Source organism: Schistocerca gregaria, chromosome 6, assembly GCF_023897955.1.
Source record: "Schistocerca gregaria isolate iqSchGreg1 chromosome 6, iqSchGreg1.2, whole genome shotgun sequence".
Taxonomy (NCBI): domain Eukaryota; kingdom Metazoa; phylum Arthropoda; class Insecta; order Orthoptera; family Acrididae; genus Schistocerca; species Schistocerca gregaria.
Window position 1 is genome coordinate 157,407,859 of NC_064925.1, and position 22,476 is coordinate 157,430,334.

The 22,476-nt window shown below is 38.4% G+C and overlaps 1 protein-coding gene across 1 annotated transcript in view; it reads right to left on the bottom strand.

Annotated features, from left to right (window-relative positions):
- Positions 1-22,476, bottom strand: part of LOC126278191 (ATP-binding cassette sub-family G member 1-like) — a 330,372-nt gene that overhangs the window by 47,808 nt on the left and 260,088 nt on the right. Inside the window, exon 4 of the mRNA XM_049978105.1 lies at positions 7,396-7,576. Within this exon, the coding sequence (XP_049834062.1) occupies positions 7,396-7,576 (181 nt within the window). The remainder of the gene's footprint in view (positions 1-7,395; positions 7,577-22,476) is intronic.

A 22,476-nucleotide genomic window follows, 5' to 3' on the forward strand; every position in this document is an offset into this window, starting at 1 on the left:
AGCTGATTTAAGGCCAATATGTCACCAGCAAGTGAACATGTTCATATCCATAGCTGACTGAAGTACTGACAATATTCTGCATTGCACCGGTTATTCACTGGACTGTTTGTGTTACAACTGGGCTTGTTTGTGATCTGAGTACAATGATGTCTGCCAACCACTATTAACATCTTCTTTGGCAGAGTGTGATACTATTCAACTAAGTGATATCACCTCATCTATAAGTAGTTTCCACATCTGTAATTGTAGTTGTGCTACTGTCAATTGTTTCCATTTCTAGTCTTGGGCAATTCTCAGGATCAATCAGATGCAGTTATTCAATTGGGAACCAACTATCATTTTCCACTTTTCTGGTCCTTTGTTGCAAACTATGTGTGATATGTGTAGTACATCATGCAAAATAGAGATAACTCCATTCCACAATGTGCTGCTCTCTAGAGAGGTCTGAACCAAATACCATTTGCTGTATTCATGTGACAGTGATTTGCAATATGCAATATGGAATCAAATACAAGTAAGAATGTCACACATTCTGCTTGATTACAAATTGGAGTTGAAACATAACTGGTAATTATGAATGTTTGTGAGATACTTAATACAGGAATCCACTCCATATATAATGAAGTTCTGAGGAAGGGCGCAAGGTGGATCATAGGATACATGTAGATAAAGCAGAGGAAGCACAAAAATTACTGAAACAGGATATGATAAAACAAGCAGAAATGGAACCCATCACACCTGACTTGGAAAAATTTTACCCTTACCCTGAATTCCAACTAATACCATTTTTTTTATAAAGAGCAACTATGGTTTTATAACTGTGGAATCCATACAGTAAATAATAATGAGGCTCACTGTTATGTGTGGACTGAAGGAGTTGCTGATCTTGGAGCTAAGATATAGGATCTTATCTGAGGAGACACATTCTTGGCAACGGTAGTGAACAAGTTAAAGCACTAATTTTGTGGTCTGATTCTTGTGGGGAGCATAACAGAAACATAAAAATGATTTTTATATTGAAGATTGCTCCAGAGCAACATGTCACTCTTAAAATTATTACCCTACAATTTCTTATTTCTGGTCATTCATTCTTATTGAACGACAATGACTTTGGTGATATAAAAAGTTCACTAAAATGCAACACAGGTTGTATAACCCAGAAAAGGACATATTAAGTATACCATACCAACTGACAATTCTAGAAAAAGAACCTTGGTACTCATGTATCAAGTCTGCCAAAAAACCTGCATGATGTGAAGTTCCAAAGAAACTCATTCACTACCTAGATGAAGTCGAATTTTTCAGTGTTAAAGAGTACATATTAAATTAAATGTGTATCAGCTACAATGTGTGTACAAGCACTGTGTGACGAAGCGGCCTTTGGGTGCACTCAAAACACTATGAGATGTCTGAACCACAACTTTATTATTCCTCTATGCCTTACAGGCTTCAACTTATGTTATTATCAAATACTATAGAAAATACAAAGACAAAAATTGAATCAATATAAATATATAACAGGTTACTTTTTCACCATTAAACGGAATCATGATATGGAAAGTATAATATGGTATAAAGCTTACCAAATACTTAATGTCATTATTAAGAACCCGTAGAAACTTAATCAAATGGATACATGGTATCTAGTTAACATTCCTTAACTATAGACAAGTGCAAACCACCTTCAAGCATCAGAAATTATACCAGTGGGATAAACTGCTAGGTGGCACTAGGGTCATGGTGTAATGAAACAATTGTGACTTAACCTGTTTCATTGCAAAAGTAATTGCATTACTGAAGATTCCATAAAATTTATTATATAATTTCACAAAAAATTTTTTAAATGCTAGTTGTAACATTCAGTGATTATATTGAAGAACAGGTGGCATTTATGTATTGCTATGTCTACTATTAAGAGTAAAATTTATTGAAACAGGAAACCAATGAATGACATTATAAAAGTAAGGCATGGCTGAAACCAAAATTTCTTCCCAAGACACAAACTCTGAAAACCCCATACATCAGTTTAACTGATAGTAAATTAACAACTACCCAGTATAAAACTGGTGTGAAATTGATAAATAATGATAATGAAACACTACATTTGTCCAACCTAACACAATTGGTTTAAGTTTCCATTTGTTACATATTTTCAGTACCATGGAATCCGAGCTACTTCTGAAATATTTAAAAGTAAACATATAATGAAACAATGCTGGAATAATATGTATCATATGGTAAATTATTAAGTAGAATAATATCAAGGTAGGCTGGGATGAGGGAGGATAAAGAAGGAGCTTGATGGAAAAAATATGGGAAACAAGACTGAAACTGGTCTATCTTTAAAATAACATTTCTTGGACTGTCTGTAGTCCTATGACTACAAAATTGCTTTTTATACAAGGTGTACATAAAGTCTGCGAACACTTTCAATTATTTATTGCACAAGAACTAAACATTGTACAGATACCATACATATTGCATTTCAAAGAGAAACTCTGCAAGTTCCCCCCCCCCCCCCCCCCCCCCCCCGAACATTCGATATGTGAACCATGAGTGACCCAGCAGACATCAGTACAGTAATCGAATTCTTCCTATACCCATCCCACCATTGCATCTTCGACCATGGCAGTTGCTTCCCGTATTCTCTCCCAGAGCTCTGCACATCATGTGGTAGAGGCGATACATACACCAGATCTTTAATCTGTTCCCACAGAAAAAATTCACATGGAGTGAGATCTGGTGATCGGGGAGACCATTTCATGAAACAGCTGTCCCCTTCTGTAGCACAGCCTATCCATCATTGCAGCAGCTCCGTGGTGAAGTACCCACAAACTTCACATTTAAAATGGGGTGGAGTCCCATCCTGCTGAAAGATGAATGTCATTGGAGTGATTTTGAGTGCACAGGATGCACGATGCACTGATTTCTTTGGCCTCCTTATGAATGTCTCTCGTACACGCTCCACATTCACTTCACTCACACTAGGAAGTCTGCTTGTCTCTGCCGGCCACCCATTGTAACGAATTTGTTGTGCCAGTGGTAAATGGCCTTCCTTGTTGGTAGCTTGTTACCGTAATTGGTACTAACATCCACTGAACAGCTGCATCACACCAGTTTTTGTCAAACTCCAACACACAGAAGGCTCGCTCCTCACCTGAACTCGCAATGTTTGTGACTAGCACTGACTATTGGCAAATTACCAAACTACACTGTGGCAGTACACATGAAAAAATACTTTCAGGGTTTCTCTTCAAAATGACATATGTATGATATCTGTACAATGTTTAGTTCTTGTGCAATAAATAATTGAAAGTGTTCCCAGACTTTAGGTAGACCCTGTATTATAAAAATAACACTATTTATCATGATTAAAATATAATATTTTCAAAGCATTGTAAATTGTGTATAATAGCCATGTTAAATGGAGCTTTGTGCCATACAGCAACAAGCACTATGTAGTAGCTTATAAAGATACATCAGTCAGTGAACAAGATGAGTCAGTGGTGTGAGGCATTTAGTGAAATACTTAAGCTACATTTGTACCATGTACAGTCTAGTCACAGGGAAAAGCTACACAAAGATGCATAACAGTTACAATAAAATATGGAATGCAATTAAGTGTAAAGAGAATACCGTGTGATGGCAAAACGTAGTATGGTAAGTCACCATCCAGCAAGACCTGAGCCGTCAACAGAAATATATTGACAATATCGAAGATATCAGTATTTTAAAGTCTGCCTATTTTGGTTATTTCCATTAAGTTATCATAATGGTAAATTAAACTGAATTTTATTTGATCCTGCAGGATAACAATGCGTACTGTAAATGTACATGTAATATGGAATGCATAAAAAATAGAAGACTTTCATTATCACTTATTTTCTAAGGAGTAGCCATATTGAGTATACTCTCTAATGACATTGATTGCAAAGAAACATTAAACGAACAAATAGGTTTTTCCAAAAATTGGTTTTCCAGTTATGGTTGATTCAGGGGCGAGACCAAACAGTAAGATCATAGGTCCCATTGGATTATGGAAGAATGGGGAGGAAATCGGCAGTGCCTTTTCCCAGTAACCATCCCAGTATTTACCTGAAGCAATTTAGGGAAATCAGGGAAACCTAAATGAGGACGGCTGGACCTGGGTTTGAACCATCGTCCTCCTGAATGTGAGTACAGTGTACTAAAATGCGCCACCTTGCTCGATTTCAGTTATGTGTTGTGTCATCAACTTCTAGGCCAAATAACCAGCATCAAGAAAGTATTTACCAAACCCATCCTTGTCAAACTATACGTATGTAAATGTTGGTGTGTATGAATAATGTTTCTCTTTCCTTCTTATTAAACCGTAATACATGACGTGTGGAATATCCATTAATAGTGATCCATAGATATGTTGTTGTATACTACAACTCATTATATTGTCCTATTTTTTAAAGAAATCACTCTGAATCTTTATGTGATCTATTACTTATGATCTATAACTCATAATTACACCTCTTCTTATCTTTGTGTGTAATTATAAATTACATATATGTAAATTAATGTAATGAAAATGATGTGCAGGTAATAAAATATATGTTTTGACTCATTCCACAACCTCGCATTTACATGTGCTTGTGGATCCATGGAATATGTTACAGAATAAAAATAAATGATATCTGAGTGCATATTATACCACACAGATCAATTCTCCTAAACTCTGAAGGTTAGTAATTTTTTTTTTATTTCGTGCTTCATTACTTTTTATTTAACTTTTTTCTTCTGTCTTCTATTACACTGGATGTATCATTAATGTTGTGCTTGCTAACTTATGGTACTCCAACTTGCACTCTACCTCACCCATCATCTTTGTCTGATCTCATTCTGAAAAAGGAACCTGTTCCTGCTAAAGCTATGTCATCCTTCAGTGTTTGGACATGGAGTTCCACTGGCAACGGTGTCTTGTTTCTATTTCTATAAGATTATTTTAAGGTTGCAACAGTGTAATTTATGAATTTAAACCTCTATTTCAAAACCTTTCAGCTAATTATTCGCTGTTAGAAGAAGCGCAAGCTTAATGACTGCAGATGCAGTAGCCCATTATAAAGTCAGGAAGAATGGGAAATTTGGAATTTCTGCGTTTTTTACTTTGGTTAAACATAAAAAAATTCGAAAAGTTAGTTTTTTTGTTGAAAAAGTTTTAAATGAATTGCTGCAAGATTACAGCCAACAAAAATATTTAAAACGAAAGTCAAAATCTAAACAATTACATATCTGTCTCACCCCCCCCCCCCCCTTCGTTTGCTGAGTGGTCAGCACAGCAGAATGGGACCTGGGTTTGATTCCCATCTAAGTCAGGAGATTTTCTCAACTCATGGACTGGGCGTTGTATTGTCCTCATCATCTTTTCATCCCCATTAAGAGACTTTGAATGTGGAATGGTCATTGGAACTAGACGCATGGGACATTACATTTCAAAAATTATTAGCAAATTCAGCATTCCAAGATCACAAAGTCAAGAGTGTCCCAAGAATACCAAATTTCAGGGATTACCTCACACCACAGACACAGTGGCCTTCACTTAATGACCTAGAGCAGCAGTGTTTGTGTAGAGTTGTCAGCAGCACTGAAATAACCACAGAAATCAATGTGGGATGTATAATGAACATATCCTTTAAGACAATGTCTATGGCAGCAGATGACCAACTTCTGTGCCTTTGCTAACAGCACATCACCTGCAGTGCTTTTCCTGGGATTGCAACCAAACTGGTTGGACCCTAGATGACTGCAAAACTATGGTCTGGTCAGATGAATCCTGATTTCAGTTGATAAGAGCTGATTCTATGGTTCAAGTGTAGTGTGCAGAAAACAGAAAGCAATGGAGTTGTCAACAAGGCACCATGCAAGCTGGTGGTGGCTCTGTAATATTGTGGTCTGGGTTACATGGAACGGACTTCATATTCCCAAAAAATGATGGAATTTTTATTGATGACAAATGTGCCATGTCACTGGGCCCCAGTTTTTCTTTATTGATTTGAAGAACATTTGGCACAGTTTGAGTGAATGATTTGGCCACCAGATCACTTGATACGAACCCCATCAAACATTTATGGGACAAATCAATAGGTCAGTTCATGCAGAAAATCCTGCCCCAGCAACAGTTTTACAATTATGGATGGCTATAGAGGCAGCATGGGCAAGTACTTCTGCAGGGGACTTTCAACAATTTGTTGAGTTCATGCCGTGTCGAGTAGCTGCACTATGATGAGCAAAATGAGGTCCGGCACAATATCAGGAGGTATCCCACAACTTTCATCACCTCAATTTGAAGCACAAAAGAGTACACATTGACAGTTTCATCTAGTTTCATCTGCACGAAGGCTGATTTTAGAGTCAACATTCTTGGTGTGACATCCTATCCACTTCCCCATAATTATTCTCAGACCACTGTATAAACACTTAAGATTCAGTTAAATTAAAACAAGAAATAAGAAATATAGAAAACATTTGACTGACCATCATTACCTCATAACATCATCCATGTGTCATTTACTTACAGTAACTGTAATTCACATCTGTCACAGTGCCGTCTATTAAAGATTGTTCAGTAATCTGAAGATGTAAAATCCATGTTCAAAAACTAATTGCCTTTAGCAAAGGATATTGTGGTATAGGTATAATATGCTATGGCATTATCTTGTGGTGTAATTGTGGTCATATACATCACATCCTATTATTGCAGAAGAAAGCCATTAGGATAATTACAAATTCTTCGCATAAGGCTCACTGCAAACCCTGATTTACTAAACAAAAAATTATGATTGTAATAAACCTCTATATACACAATGTCTTAATCTTTACGAAGAAGAACCTACAAGATGTGAAATGTAGAGAAAATGTACATTGTTACAACACACGAAGCATCAAACACATATACACGCCTTACCACAGACTATCAAAATCAATAAATAGCTATGTAGTCACAGGGCACAAACTATTTAATAAGCTGCCACATGCCATACAGGATCTTCTTGAACATACATTCAAAGAAAGACTGCATGAATGGTTTATTGCCCACCCATTCTATGATATCAATGAATTCTACAACTGTAAAATGCAGTAATCCAACAGATGACCCACTGTACATTTATTGTAATATAAGCTAAAATATTTCAGTAGTCAATACCTTATCACACTGTATTATAAATTGTAACTTAATTTGAGGTTGTCAATTGCTGTAATGGCCTAAAGACAATAAAATCTTTATTATTATTATTATTATTATTATTACATTCACTGATATTTAAAATAAAATTCATTTTTCTCTTTATTCACACTTCTAAGTGGGGTTTAATATGTAGTCATCATTAACACACACTTCAATAAAAAGAAACTAAAGTGATTGTTTACCTTATCATGTTTACGATGATGATCAGGAATTTTCAGATTAGCAGCAAAGGTCATGGCCTCACTTACTGACAAGTGTGGCTGCAATTTGTCATCTTGCATGATGTAACAGGACATACTTTGGAATTCACGTGGGTCTCGTTGCAGGCCATTTACAAGTAAGTCACCAGTTACACCCCTCCTCCTGAAAAATTTTCATCACATGAACCATATTACAATGTAAGTATTGCGAGTGCAAAAAGAATTTGTCAGTTAAGTGTGACAGGAAGTTCTTGACCTTCAGGTTTGATGACATATTTGCATACAAAAAACACAGCTGTGCAATATAAGTGGCTAAAGAAATAAAATAACTTATTATTGATGAAGTTAATGGTATGTCCAGGACAGTAGATATTCATTTTATCAGTAGAAGTAATTGAAAGCAACAGAATGGTAAATGCCTGATCCAACTAGTCTGGTACTGCAAATGAAAACTCTCTAGAAAGAATATCCTGTTGCACTTTATTGAAGACTGTCATTGAAATGTACCATGGAACACAGAAATGGAGATAATTGAAATGCATTTAGTATATCCTAACCTTATCTTATAATGACTACACATAATTCTTGGTCACTTGTAGCAGAATGTTCAGACTGTATTTTCGCAAATTAGAAGTGCAAACAGCAGAGTCTCAGTAGTGTAATTTGATTCTTCAACCATTTGAAATAAGTTCTTTAATACAACTAAGCCATAAGAATACAAGTGTTGAATTATGGAGCTAGACCGTCAAATTAAGATGGTGTTTTGTGTCACGGGGTATGTTAGCGGATAGAAGGAAAAAGAAAGAGGATCCAGTTGTTTGGAATATTAACATGACATAAACAGTATGAATGATTCATATTCAGATTTTCATATTTATTCATCAACCACTGATCGTGTATATGATTTGGGTACGGTATTAATATTATATCATAATGGGACTTTATGTTGAAATTACAAATTATGTTTAGATTTAAAATTACTTGTTAGGTTTAGGCTACCACAATTTTATAAAATTCTTCTACCACATAAAAAAGGTACTGATTTATGGGTTCTGTGCATGCCTTTTATAGGAATTGTATGGTAGGTCTCAACAGGTCTCTCAGTATCAAGGGCAGCCTGTTTTACAGCTTTATGCTAGTATATTTAAAACTATTTTAGGGCTTAATTAATCTAGTATATTCTAAAACTATCTCATTTATGTTCCTTATTCCACAATTGCAAATAGAATTTCTTCTTCTTTTTCTGGTGTCTTTGTCCCTCATTGGCACAAGGTCAGCATGATTGCTTATGTATTTGGCATGATTAATTTAAGAGGTGGCTAGATGCCCTTCCTGTTGCCACTCCATTAACCCCCCTTGACGAAACATGTGTACCCCACTTCTATGCATTTAGTGTTATTTATGAGGAAGTGAGCAAAGTTTTTTAAATGTTTGCAAATCTTGTTGATGAGAAGGGACTTGGGTACCAGACCAGCATTCACCTAGTGGGGTGTAAAGAACTGCCTGAAAACCCCATCCAGTCTTGCCAGCACACTGGCCAAAATGTTTAATCAACTGCACAAATTCGATATGGGGTCAGTGCACATCCCCATCTTGGAAGCGATGCTTTAACACACACAGCTACCCAGATGGGTAACCATAGATAGAATTATGGCTGCTTTTTCACTGTGAAGAGACTGGGTGGTTTACTATAGAGAGAAGGTATTTTGAAATGTGGCCAGCGTGCCTCTCTCTTTGGAATGCTTGAACTGTTCTCACTGCTTCTCTCCCCTCGCCTCCTCCTTGCCGCCCCCCCCCCCTCCCCCCACCTCTGCCCACATAAGTACTGTTCTTGGACCAGAGGAGTTGCCTCATAGGACATTTCCACAAGTTAAGTGAGAGAGCAAGAAAGCATAATATATGCACAACTGCTCTGTGTGTGGATCCTATTTCAGTTGTGTTCATGTATCATAATAGTCTTCAGCACTCAAAACAGCACATGTTCTGACGACTTCCTTGGCAGGCAGTACAAGAAAAATACAATGTCTCACAGAATATATTTGGAAATGTCTTCACAGTGAATTAATAGAGGATATGATCAATGACATAGTACCTTAAGATTTTATTCCTCAACAGCATTTTCAAATTATCCAAAATGTTACTCACACACCAAACCAACTTTTGAATTGTATAGTTTGTGATTTGCTTAACTCACTCTGATCTGTTTGATAGTTCTGTGCCTAAAATAGAGCAATGTAAGAACTGAACTAATTAAAAATTGTATTAAGAATTGGTAAAATTTAACATACAAGGGACCAGATTGTGGATAACTATGTCAGACACTTTACACATAAATGACCCTTTTATGGCTGGTTAATTAGTGGCTTACTATCACCAGTCAAGAGAATCAATTTGGTGTGCTGCTTTGACCCTTAATTATTTCTCTGTCACACAGTCACAACTGTATAAATAAATCAACCATCCCAAAATTCAGCTAAAGTGATTAAAGGCAACTCCAGGAAAACTAAACAAACAGGAGTGATGACATTTAAGCCTCATGTCAAGAATAGTGATTACCTGCCTAAATAACTGTGTCAGCTTGTTCAGTTATGTGATCATGTATTTTCACTGATTTATACATTCATTCATTCATTTGTAAGTCCAATAGTGTATAGTAGGAGACACTAATCTAAGTTGGTCATTTCTATCTCACAATAAAAGGAAATAAAGTCATTTCTTGTACACAGTGTTACAACTGCTGTGTTATTTCACACAGAGGATCAATATAATAAAAACATTTCAAGGTCCTAGCACAATCATGAGAAGGGTATATTTATTTTTAATTCAATCAAAAGGGAAATTCCTTTGTGAACACTATAAAATTGCAAAGAGAAGGATGTCTGGCCAGTACTTACCTTTAGGAGATAAGTTTCCCTTATTGCCAAGAGACAAATTTAACAGTGAAAACACTAATGCCAGATTTTGGAAACATTAGTTCCTTCCTGGGGGAGGAAAGAGAGATAGCTTGGTGAAGGTAGAAAGGAGCAGATTTCAGGATGAGAGGGACCCACCTGTTTCAGATTGGGGTTAAGTGACCTGCCCCTCCTTTCTAAGGTTCCTCAACCTATCTACTTAAACTCATTTCTCCTAGACAAATCCTTCTACTTTATCAACGAATTTCTACTTAAAAATTGGTAGCTCATATAAAAGAAAAAAATATCAATTGATTTTAAAGTATAGTGGCATAAGTAAGATTAAAAATGATGTTAATACTATATTCTGATTAAAATCACTTGACAGCTGACTCTTCAAGCACTGGAGCTGGTTTCTTCCAATCAGAGCACTCTATGTCACATACAAACCATTCGATGTTGCCAAACTGCATCAACAATTGGCCATTTCACATCAAACTCCTTGTCCAGCATTCTTTCTTGATGTGTTTGGATCCAGAATTATGGGTATGGCACTTTTATTTCATATTTCATCAGACAAAAAATGATGCCAATGAAATACACACACTTCATACACAGCAATAACCAAATACTAATGGATACATGCACACAAGATGCGATTCATCATTACGTACACAGGTTATCATAATCACAGAGATCAGGTTGATGAATAAATATGAAAATCCGAGTACGGCACTGCATGAAGCCATTTCAGGCAACTGCAACCATACACTGCAATAGGTAGTTAAGAAATAATTATAAGAAAGCATAAAAACTGACAAGCAGGAAAACCTGATGATAAATAGGCCTATTATGAATATTCACCACACACTCAACTGCTGTTCCTGTTTAACATGTATCTGAAATCTCATAATGTCCACAAGTTTTGAAATAAAGCTAAAAATATCACTATTTAAAAATGAAATTTAAAATAAGTTAGATCGAAACCTGATAAGTCTCTAAGATAATGGCTACTAACAGTGTACCGCAGTTTTAAACAATCAAATAAAGTCTATAAAGTTCAGCTTGAATCACAAAATAACAAATAGATTTAAACTGGAAAGTTTTTACTTTGAAATGATTAATGGAAGACATAAGAAATTTAATATGAACACTCATGTAAGTTTTATAATTTTCGAAAACCATTTGGTAATGTTTCAAGAGCTAAGCCCTGGATAGTACCCAATGAAAAAGAGTGGGTATCTGTGACATCTTACTGCAGCAATTCCAAATCCTTATCATAACTCATAATGGTAGATTAATTGCAGTAGATTATAAAAGACAATGTCTTGATCACATAATACTTCATTAAGACTGATTAATAATTTTAGTAATAAAATGTTTTGTGACCAAGATATCGACTTATAATACAGTAGGCCTACGGTACAATACAAAAGTCACTTGTCTCTTCTCGAAGTAAAAAGACTTCAGTTTGCTTAAATTGCAATATCAGAGTTGTTTCTTTTCAGTCAGACCCCACACACATTTATCGGCAAAGAGGTCTAGGAAATTTCTGTACTATCACTGAGTTGATAGATTTTGGTGAACCCTGTGCAAACACTAAGGCAGAAAAACACTCAAGCACTAATACGCCAAGGCCTTTCAGACTACAATGGTTTGACACAACTTTCATTTGTGAGATTGTATCCTCAAATCCACAAAATTAGAATTTTGCAGCCAAATGATTATTAGTCCATTGTAATACCTTCCATTCAGTGTGCCAACTGGCTGTGAACTGAGTGGTTTGGTTTGTTGATGATGATCATATTCCCAACGTCATGTTTTCATGAGCTTACAGTTTTGTGATGGCTGACTTGAAAAAGCAGTGTGTTTGTGTAAGGCTTTGTTTCAAATTTGCTGCAAGCACTGCAAATGTTGAAGCAAAGTTTTGGAATCAACACTTTAGGCCAGACACAGAATTATGACAGGTATAAATGTATCAGAAATGGGCCAACTTCAACTTATGTTGACGATCATACTGTCTGGGTGTCAACAGGAACCACACCAAAAATGTTGAGAAAGTGAGAAATCTGATTCTGCAAGCTCATAGACAGACCGCCCAAGACTTCTGCAATACCTTGGGAACATATTATGGACATAATCTTTCAGAAGAATTGAACATGAGAAAGATTGCGGAGAAATTTGGGCTATGACTGCTCCCACACGGACAGAAGTAACACTGCGAGGAAGTCCGCAGAGAACTTAAAACAACTATTTCAGTACATTCCAAACCTTCTTGCAAAGACTGCCACTGGTGACAAAAGCTGGGTTTACCCTGACACTGAGACTAATCGGCAATCTTTGCAATACAATAGTCCTCCTTCACCTCGGCCAAAAAAAAGTTTGCCAATTGTAACAGAAGAGGTGTATGAAAGACAGGGTACTCCACTATAACAATTCACAACTGCACACAGCTTATATTATTCTGGAATTATTTACTAAAACCAAGAAGACAGTTATTCTCAACGTGACATACCCACCAGACTTAGCTTCATGTTACTTCTTCCTCTTCCCTAAGATGAAAATCAAGTTGAAGGGGCGAAGATTTATGACAGTCAGACAGATACAAGAAGAATCACATAGGGTGCTAAATACTAACAAAGCCTTCCAGGATGCACTTCCAAAATGGGAGAAATGTGGGGATCAGTGTATTTGCTTCACAGGGGCAGTCGAGAATAATATCCAGGTAAGATGTAATAAATTTATCTAATATATTTTAGGAACTTTTGGACATGATCTACTTTTAATCATAAAATAAATGTGATTAGTAATTTAATTTTGCTATATTAGATAAATTTTTGTAATTTGGTTATGTTATCGTTCATAAAACTGCTATTAATACTGTTGTACCATCCTGTGTGAAATTTACTCTGGTGTCAGCTTTCAGTCGCAGCGGACTATACTTTCTGCTGCAGAAAATAATCCAGTCAATTACATAGTTGCTACAGTCTAATGTTTTACTCTACTACATCTGTTCCTGTTTAGTTACCATGTGCTATTAAAGTAGCAACAACTACAGAACGTTAAAACATTGTGTGAAAATGTAACGGCTTTTCTCAATAATACTGTTGTCTACATAGTTCGCTTTATTGAAAAAAACAACATCGTTAGTCCAAGATTACAACCATTTTTTCAATAAGTCTCATACCGACCGGCCATAGTATGTGGCCCATCTGCATCTAGATCATATGGTGATGGATCATTTCCCACAATAGAAGCCAACTGATCTCTTAAAGGAAATTTTATATTTTGTGTCATATAGTCCCGACCTCTTTTTCATAACATGCCACTGGTTCCAGCGGTCACAAAGTTGTTGTGCTTCTGTTTTGTGTTCTGGTCTCATCAGTTGGTCTTCCAATTCTGTACTAACATATTTGTTGCACCGTCCCCCTTCCCCTCTTTAATGCTGAACAAGTCACTCTTACATATTTAAAAACTGCGTCAGCTCTAAGAAGCGAGCTGTCAAAGGTCTCTCCAATTCTGATTGAGCCCTAGATATTTTTACACTTTAGAGGAATGGTCATCAAACATTTTGGTGACATCTCGGGTCTAATCGGATGATGATGGCGGAGGGGGAGAGGGGGGGGGGGGATGGCGGATGTAGTGGGCACTCTTTCACCAAACCACTGTTACTGGTAGAAGCTTACAAATAAAACATTTTCTGTGCCAGTCACTTGTTAATTTTGCCCGTGCGCATTTCGATGATTCACACCGTCTTCTTCAAGTGGAGAATTGTTTATTTATGTCTGGTGTTGGTGAGGAATACAGACGTCTTTTCATAGTCGCAGGCCTAGGACAGTGTAAGTTATTTTACGCCTTTTACTAATGATTAAAATTGTTTATCAAAATAAGCAAGTGACCGACGAAAAAATTTGTTTTATTTGTATGTATCGAATAAATGGTTCACATGGCTCTGAGCACTATGGGACTTAACATCTTAGGTCATCAGTCCCCGAGAACTTAGAACTACTTAAACCTAACTAACCTAAGAACATCACACACATCCATGCCCGAGGCAGGATTCGAACCTGCGACCGTAGCAGTCCCGCGGTTCCCGACTGCAGAGCTAGAAACGCACGACCACCGCGGCCGGCTTGTATCGAATAACATGAAATATTTTTAAGTGAAAAGTAAATAATATGCTGGAATTACATGCATTTTTCTGAAGGCTTACATTGCGGTCAGTTTTCTGTATCCAAGCGGATGCTGTGCCATTTGCCATCGCAACAAGATCCCATGTTTGTTTCCAGGAACATTTTCTGGGCTTCTACATTCCTACTATCTGAAAGAATACCAAGCGACTGCACCACACCTTTTGGGTACGACTTTTGTATCCTCTTGCGTAAGACGAGTAAAGAAAAAAAACCATTTTACTATGATGCAACGAAAAAAGCTTCATCTGTCAATTTCATTGACAACAAAGGCGATGTAAAGTTTTAAAAATGTCAGCTTGGTTCAGTGACCGTTACTAAATTAAAATTGAACCAAATGAGCCTGTGATTTTTAGACTATTATTTATAGTCCAAAAACAATAGTGGCCAAGGATTCATCTGTTTCAGTTTTAATGATCCCGTCGATCTTGCTGCTAACTGATAACCTACCGGTACTTAAATTAGTGCCTTATATTAATTGTTAACGGCAACTGCAATATAAGATATGACCACAAATTTTACTACGTTATTTTCCCACTGCTCATTGTATTGTATTGCAACAGTCTTAATTTGATTTCACATTACTTGTTACAAACATTTACCACATTCGGAGATGACCGTATGTATGACGCACATTCATGAACACATGTTGCTTCCGTTTGACAAGCCGGCCTTGTGTGGCCGAGCAGTTCTAGGCGCTTCAGTCTGGAACCGCGCGACCGCTACGGTCGCAGGTTCGAATCCTGCCTCGGGCATGGATGTTTGTGATGTCCTTAGGTTAGTTAGATTTAAGTAGTTCTAAGTTCCAGGGGACTGATGACCTCAGATGTTAAGTCCCATAGTGCTCAGAGCCATTTGAACCATTTCAACAATCCGTTTGACATTTGCACCAATGCAGCTGATTGCATATACTTAGTAAATAAAATGGCTGATAGGTGCTGTTTGCGCACGCTCGTTGAGTTGTCAGCATTGGAAGACAAAAAATAAAATATTCCTCCTCTCATTTTTATCAACATTGCAGTGACCGCTCCACATACGTCAGTTAAAATTAACCACTTCTTAAAATACTAATGTCTCTGCAAGTATTTTTGTTTGTTACTGATCTAGAAAAATACTCTCTTTAGAAGCTCTTAACGTTAGTTGAAGCTTTTGGATTCAGCTACTAGTTGTTAGAAGCGTTTTACTGTAAAATACTGCTGAGATCTGCGGGCCACACGAAACACTTGATCCGGGCCACATATAGCCCACACGCAACATGCGACCCTTGGGCCGCAGATTGAGGACCATTGTTCTAAAAGTCAGTCTGACAATCCTTGCTATATCCTCAACTAGGAGACGCTCCCAGAGAGCTTGATATAGTGTGTTCAGTTCAACAGTCAGTATTTGCCTACATCAGCTTCTACATTTTACTATATTCGGGTCCTGTACCTTTTTATAGAAGAATAGAAAAGCGAAAATTATGGTGCGCACTACATATTATTTTGCTCAATAATTTTATATTTTCAGGGCTGCGCACAGCAAATGTAAAACTAAGAACAACATAATCAATGTGAAGAGATAGCGTTAAATCTGTTTCGGCGAGTACCGTCAAAATAACTAGCAATACAGATATAAATCGAAACTGAAAAGCGGCTTCGTAACGACGCTTCATTAGTAGTTCTGATTTGGCTCTAATGAATGCCGTTAAGACAGTTTAAAAACTGCAGACAATGGAGGTTTTAAGGATACAGCAAAACTGGCATGGAATTCGGACCGTGTGACAAGACTTTCATATATCCAGAAGGCTTTCGACACCGCTCCTCACAAGCGCCTTCTAACCAAACTGCGTGCCTGCGGAGTATCGCCTCAGTTGTGCGACTGGATTCGTGATTTCCTGTCAGAAAGGTCACAGTTCACTGTAATAGACGGAAAGTCATCGAGTAAAACAGAAGTAATATCCGGCGTTCCCCAAGGAAGTGTTATAGGTCCTCTATTGTTCTTGGTCTATATTAAGGACATAGGAGACAATCTAGTAGCCGTCTTAGACTGTTTGCAGATGATGCTGTCATTTACCGTCTTGTAAAGTCATCAGATGATCAAGACGACTTGCAAAATGATTTAGATAAGATATCTGTATGGTGCGAAAAGTGGCAATAAACACTGAATAGGGAAAAGTATGAAGTTATTCACGTGAGTACTAAAAGAAATCAGCTAAATTTCTATTATGCGATAAGCCACACCAATCTGAAGGCTGAAAATTCAACTAAATACTTAGAGATTACAATTACAAATAACCTAAACTGGAACGATCACGTAGATAATACTGTGCGTAGAGCAAACCAAAGACTGCGATTCATTGGCAGAGCACTTAGAAGGTGCAACGTGTAACGAAAATTCAGTGTCCCGGTGACGCTTAACCAAATTGAATAACGCATTATCATGATTGCGTAATTTTTTTTTTTTAATTCTCAACCAAACCCAACCCGGCGCTGCCAATAAAAGTTCTGTGTTTAATAATCTTACTTCAACAAAATGTGATTTTTAATAACAAACAAAAGTCTTCTTCTGACGTATGTTGTGTGACTGGATTCGCTATTTCCTGTCAGAGAAGCCACAGTTCGTAATAACTCATGGAAAGTCACAGAGGAAAACAGAAGTAAAATCTGGCATTCCCCAAGGAAGTGTTATATGCCCTCTGTTGTTCCTGGTTTACATAAATGATTCAGGAGACAATCTAAGCAGCCCTCTTAAATTGTTTGCCGATGACGCTCTCATTTACCATCATGGTCAAAACTATTTGCAAAATGATGTAGACCAGATATCTGTATTGTGCAAAAAGTGGCTGTTGTCTCTAAATAATGAAAAGTGTAAAGCCATCCACAGGAGAACTAAAAAGAGTCCGCTAAATATCAGTCACACAAACTTAAAGTCCGTAAACTCAACTAAATACTCAGTGATTCACAATTACGAATCACTTAAACTGAGACGGTCACACAGATAATGTTGTGGGGAAACCAAACCAAAGACTGCGATTTATTGGCAGAACACTTAGAAAATTTAACACGTCTACTAAAGATAGTGCTGTACCCTCTTATGCAGTAATGCTGTGCAGTATGGGATCCGCATCACGTAGAATTGATGGAGGACATCGAAAAAGTTCGAAGAAGGGCAGCTCGCTTTGTATTGACACGAAATACGGGAGTGTGTGCCACAGATATGACACACGTATTTAGGAGTGACCATCATTAAAGGAAAGGCGTTACTCGTTGCGGCAGGATCTTCTCACGGAATTTAAGTCACCAACTTTCTCCTCAGAGTGTGAAAATATTTTGTTGTCCCCCACCTACATTTGGAGAAATGATCAGCGTAATAAAATAAGAGAAATCAGAGCTCGCACGGTGAAATTTAAGCGTTCGTTTTTCCCGCGTGTTGTTCGAGAGTGGAATGGTAGACAAATGGAAGGTGGTTCTATGAACTCTCCGCCAGACACTTAATAGTGAATTGAAGAATAATGATATACAGGGTGGTACAAAAAGGTACGACCAAACTTTCAGGAAACATTCCTCACACACAAACAAAGAAAAGATGTTATGTGGACATGTGTCTGGAAACGCTTAATTTCCATGTTAGAGCTCATTTTAGTTTCGTCAGTATGTTGTATCACGTTGGAATGAAGCCTCATCCGTAAAGAGAACATTTGCACTGAAATGAGGATTGACACATTGTTGGATGAACCATTCGCAGAAGTGTACCCGTGGAGGCCAATCAGCTGCTGATGGTGCCTGCACACGCTGTACATGGTACGGAAACAATTGGTTCTCCCGTAGCACTCTCCATACAGTGACGTGGTCAACGTTACCTTGTACAGCAGCAACTTCTCTGACGCTGACTTTAGGGTTATCGTCAACTGCACGAAGAATTGCCTCTTCCATTGCAGGTGTCCTCGTCGTTCTAGGTCTTCCCCAGTCGCGAGTTATAGGCTGGAACGTTACTTGCTCCCTAAGACGCCGATCAATTGCTTCGAACGTCTTCCTGTCGGGACACCTTCGATCTGGAAATCTGTGTCGATACAAACGTACTGAGCCACGGCTATTTTGCCCCGTGCTAATCAATATATCAAATGGGCATCTGCCAACTCCGCATTTCTAAACATTGCACTGACTGCAAAACCACGTTCGTGATGAACGCTAACCTGTTGAGGCTACGTACTGATGTGCTTGACGCTAGTACTGTAGAGCAATGAGTCGCATGTCAACACAAGCACCGAAGTCAACATTACCTCCCTTCAATTGGGCCAACTGGCGGTGAATCGAGGAAGTACAGTACATACTGACGAAACTAAAATGAGCACTAACATGGAAATTAAGCGTTTCCGGACACATGTCCACATAACATCTTTTCTTTATTTGTGTGTGAGGAATGTTTCCTGAAAGTTTGGCCGTATCTTTTTGTAACACCCTGTAGATGTAGATGTAGATACATATGTAGATGACAAGACGATCGAGCCCGTTCTGTAAACCCATTTATGAATGGTTAGGATATCTTTCGGAGTGTTACAATTTGAAACAAAATTCAAAAGTACCACGGAACGTATTGAGAGATAAACAGTGTTGAGTCCATCATAAATTATAGGTTGTCTGGTTTATTAGCCTTTCGTGATAACGCTTTTACGTATCATTCGAAAAAATTCCAACAACGCTAGCTTATCGCAGAGACGCTATGTGCATCTCACACCTGCGCCAGAGAAGAGCCTCTCTTGGAGTTCTTATCTGCGACTTAATGGGTCCGTATCTCCTCCGTCACCACAGCAGCCACCTGGCTCCTGACCGCCAACCAATAATAAACAACAGCTTGCACCGGTACGAGGTCATTGAAACGTGTGTATAATTCACTTTCTCTATGTTCGACGAAGCTCGTGGACCCATCTCGTCGGTGCAGTTCTCTGTGATAGAAGTTAGCGAGAGATGTAGCGAGAAGTGAAAATCTTGGTAAGTATAGACATGAAGTGTGATTATGAAGCTACAAGGGAAGGATGATGTAAATCTGCACTTCTGGGGCCGGCCGGGAAGGCCGAGTGGTTCTAGACGCTACAGTCTGGAACCACGCGACCGCTACGGTCGCAGGTTCGAATCCTGCCTCGGGCATGGATGTGTGTGATGTCCCTAGGTTTAAGTAGTTCTAAGTTCTAGGGGACTGATGACCACAGAAGTTAAGTTCCATAGTGCTCAGAGCCATTTGAACCATTTTTTATGCACTGCTGGCCATTAAAATTGCAATGATGGAAAGTATAACAAATAACGAAATTGTACGTATAGTGCGTATACAATACAGTACAAAGAATACTGACTAAATTTGCACATCTACATCTACATGGCTTCTCTAAAAATGACACTTAAAATGCCTGGCAGAGGGTTCATCGAACCACCTTCACACTAATTCTCTATTATGAACGAGACAAACAATGCTTGTTTTATATTCTACAATATTTATTATTTGTTACAAAATCGGTTTTTGCATGTTATACAATCATCAGGTACAAAGATAAGTACACTATGTGATCAAAAGTACCCGGACACCCCAAAAACATACGTTTTTCATATTAGGTGCATTGCGCTGCCACCTACTGCCAGGTACTCCATATCAGCAACCTCGGTAGTCATTAGACATCGTGAGAGAGCAGAATGAGGCGCTCTGCGGAACTCAGGGATTTCGAAAGTGGTCAGGTGATCGGGTGTCACTTGTGTCATACGTCTGTAAGCGAGATTTCCAAACTCCTAAACATCCCTAGGTCCACTGTTTCCGATGTGATAGTGAAGTGGAAACGTGAAGGGACACTCAAAATACCTCGTCTGTTGACTGGCAGAGACCACCGACAGTTGAAGTGGATCGTAATGTGCAATAGGCAGACATCTATCCAGACCATCACACAGGAATTCCAAACTGCATCAGGAGTCACTGCAAGTACTATGGCAGTTAGGCGGGAGGTGAGGAAACTGATTTCACGTTCGAGCGGCTGCTCATAATCCACACATCACGCCGGTAAATGCCAAACGACGCCCTCTTGGTGTAAGGAGCGTAACATTGGACGATTAAACAGTGGAAAAACGTTGTCTGGAGTGATGATTCACGGTACACAGCGTGGCGAGCTGATGGCAGAGTGTGGGTATAGCGAATGCCCGGTGAACGTAATCTGCCAGCGTGAGCAATGTCAACAGTAAAATTCGGAGGCGGTGGTATTATGGTGTGGTCGTGTCTTTCATAGAGGGGGCTTGCACCTCTTCTTGTTTTGCGTGGCACTATCACAGCACAGGCCGACACTGATGTTTTAAGCGTCTTCTTGCTTCCTGCTGTTGAAGAGCAATTCGGGGATGGCGATTGCATCTTTCAACACGATCGGGCACCTCTTCACAATGCACTGCCTTTGGCGGAGTGGTCGCACGACAATAACATCCCTGTAATGGACTGCCCTCCAGAGAGTCCTGATCTGAATCCTACAGAACACCTTTGTGATATTTTGGAACGCCGACTTCGTGCCAGGCCTCACCAACCTACATCGATACCTCTTCTCAGTGCAGTACTCCGCCACACACCGTCAGGTGGCTTGCGGAGTATGGATGTAAATGTAGATGTAGAAGAATGAGTTGCCATTCCGCAAGAAACCTTCCGGCACCTGACTGAAAGTATGCCTGCGGGAGTGGAAGCTGCCATCAATGCTAAGGGTGGGCCAACAACATACTGAATTCCAGTATTACCGATGGAGGGCGCTACGAGTTTGTAGGTCGTTTTCAGCTAGGTGTCTGGATACTTTTGATCATATAGTGTATGTGGTGCAGTGAAATTTTGTTGGATCACAGATTTTAAACTACTGCATCTACAGAATATCTCCGTTTCCAGAGATGGAAATGTTGAATTTAGAATTAGGAATAAAACGAGAGGGATCATTTCAGTGTAAATTCGATGTAAGGTTATTTAATTAATCTTGGTAAGGTTATTTAGCTAAACTTAGTTACATAATCTTACATCGCTTTTACACTGAAATACTCCCTCTTGTTTTATTCCTAATTCTAATATAAGGTTTTCATCTCTAAAAATGGAGATACTCTGTAAAGACACTAGTTTAAAATATTTGATTCCACTCTCGAACAGTGTGCGAAAAAAACGAACACACATATCTTTCCATGCGACTTCTGATTTCTCTTATTTTATTATGATCGTCGTTTTTCCCTATGTAGGTGGGCGTCAAAACATATTTTCGCATTCGGAGGAGAAAGTTAGTGATTGAAATTTGGTGGGAAGATCCCGCCGAAACGAAAAACGCCTATGGTTTAATGATTTCCTTCCCAAATCTTGTATCATGTCTGTGACACTCTCTCCCCTATTTCTCGATAATACGAAACATGCAGCTCTTCTTTGAACTTTCTCGATGCACTGCGTTAGTTCTATCTGGTAAGGATCCCACACCGTGCAGCAGTACACCGAAAGGGGGCGGATAAGCATAGTGTAGGATATCTCTATAGCAGATTTGTTGCAACTTCTAAGCGTTCTGCCATTAAAACAGTCTTTGATTCGCCTTTCTCACAATATTTACTATGCGTTTTTTCCAGTTTAAGTTGTTTGTAAAATAATTCCTAACTATTAGTTGATTTTACGGCCTTCAGATTTGATTGATTTATCGTGCCGCCGAAGTTTAACGGATTCCTTTTAGCACTCATGTGGATGATCTCACACTTTTCATTTTTTTAAGTTATTGGAAATTTTCGCACCATACAAGTACCTTATCTAAATCGTTTTGCATTTGGGTTTGATCTTCTGATGACTTTGCTAGAGGATAAACGACAGCAACATCAGGAAACAACGTAAGACGGATGCTCGGATTGTGTCCCAAATGGTTTATACAAACAAGGAACAGCAGAGGGCCTATAACAGTACACTGGGGATCGCCAGAAATCATTTCCGTCTTACTACAGGAAATCACGAACCCAGTCGTATAACTGAGACGATAT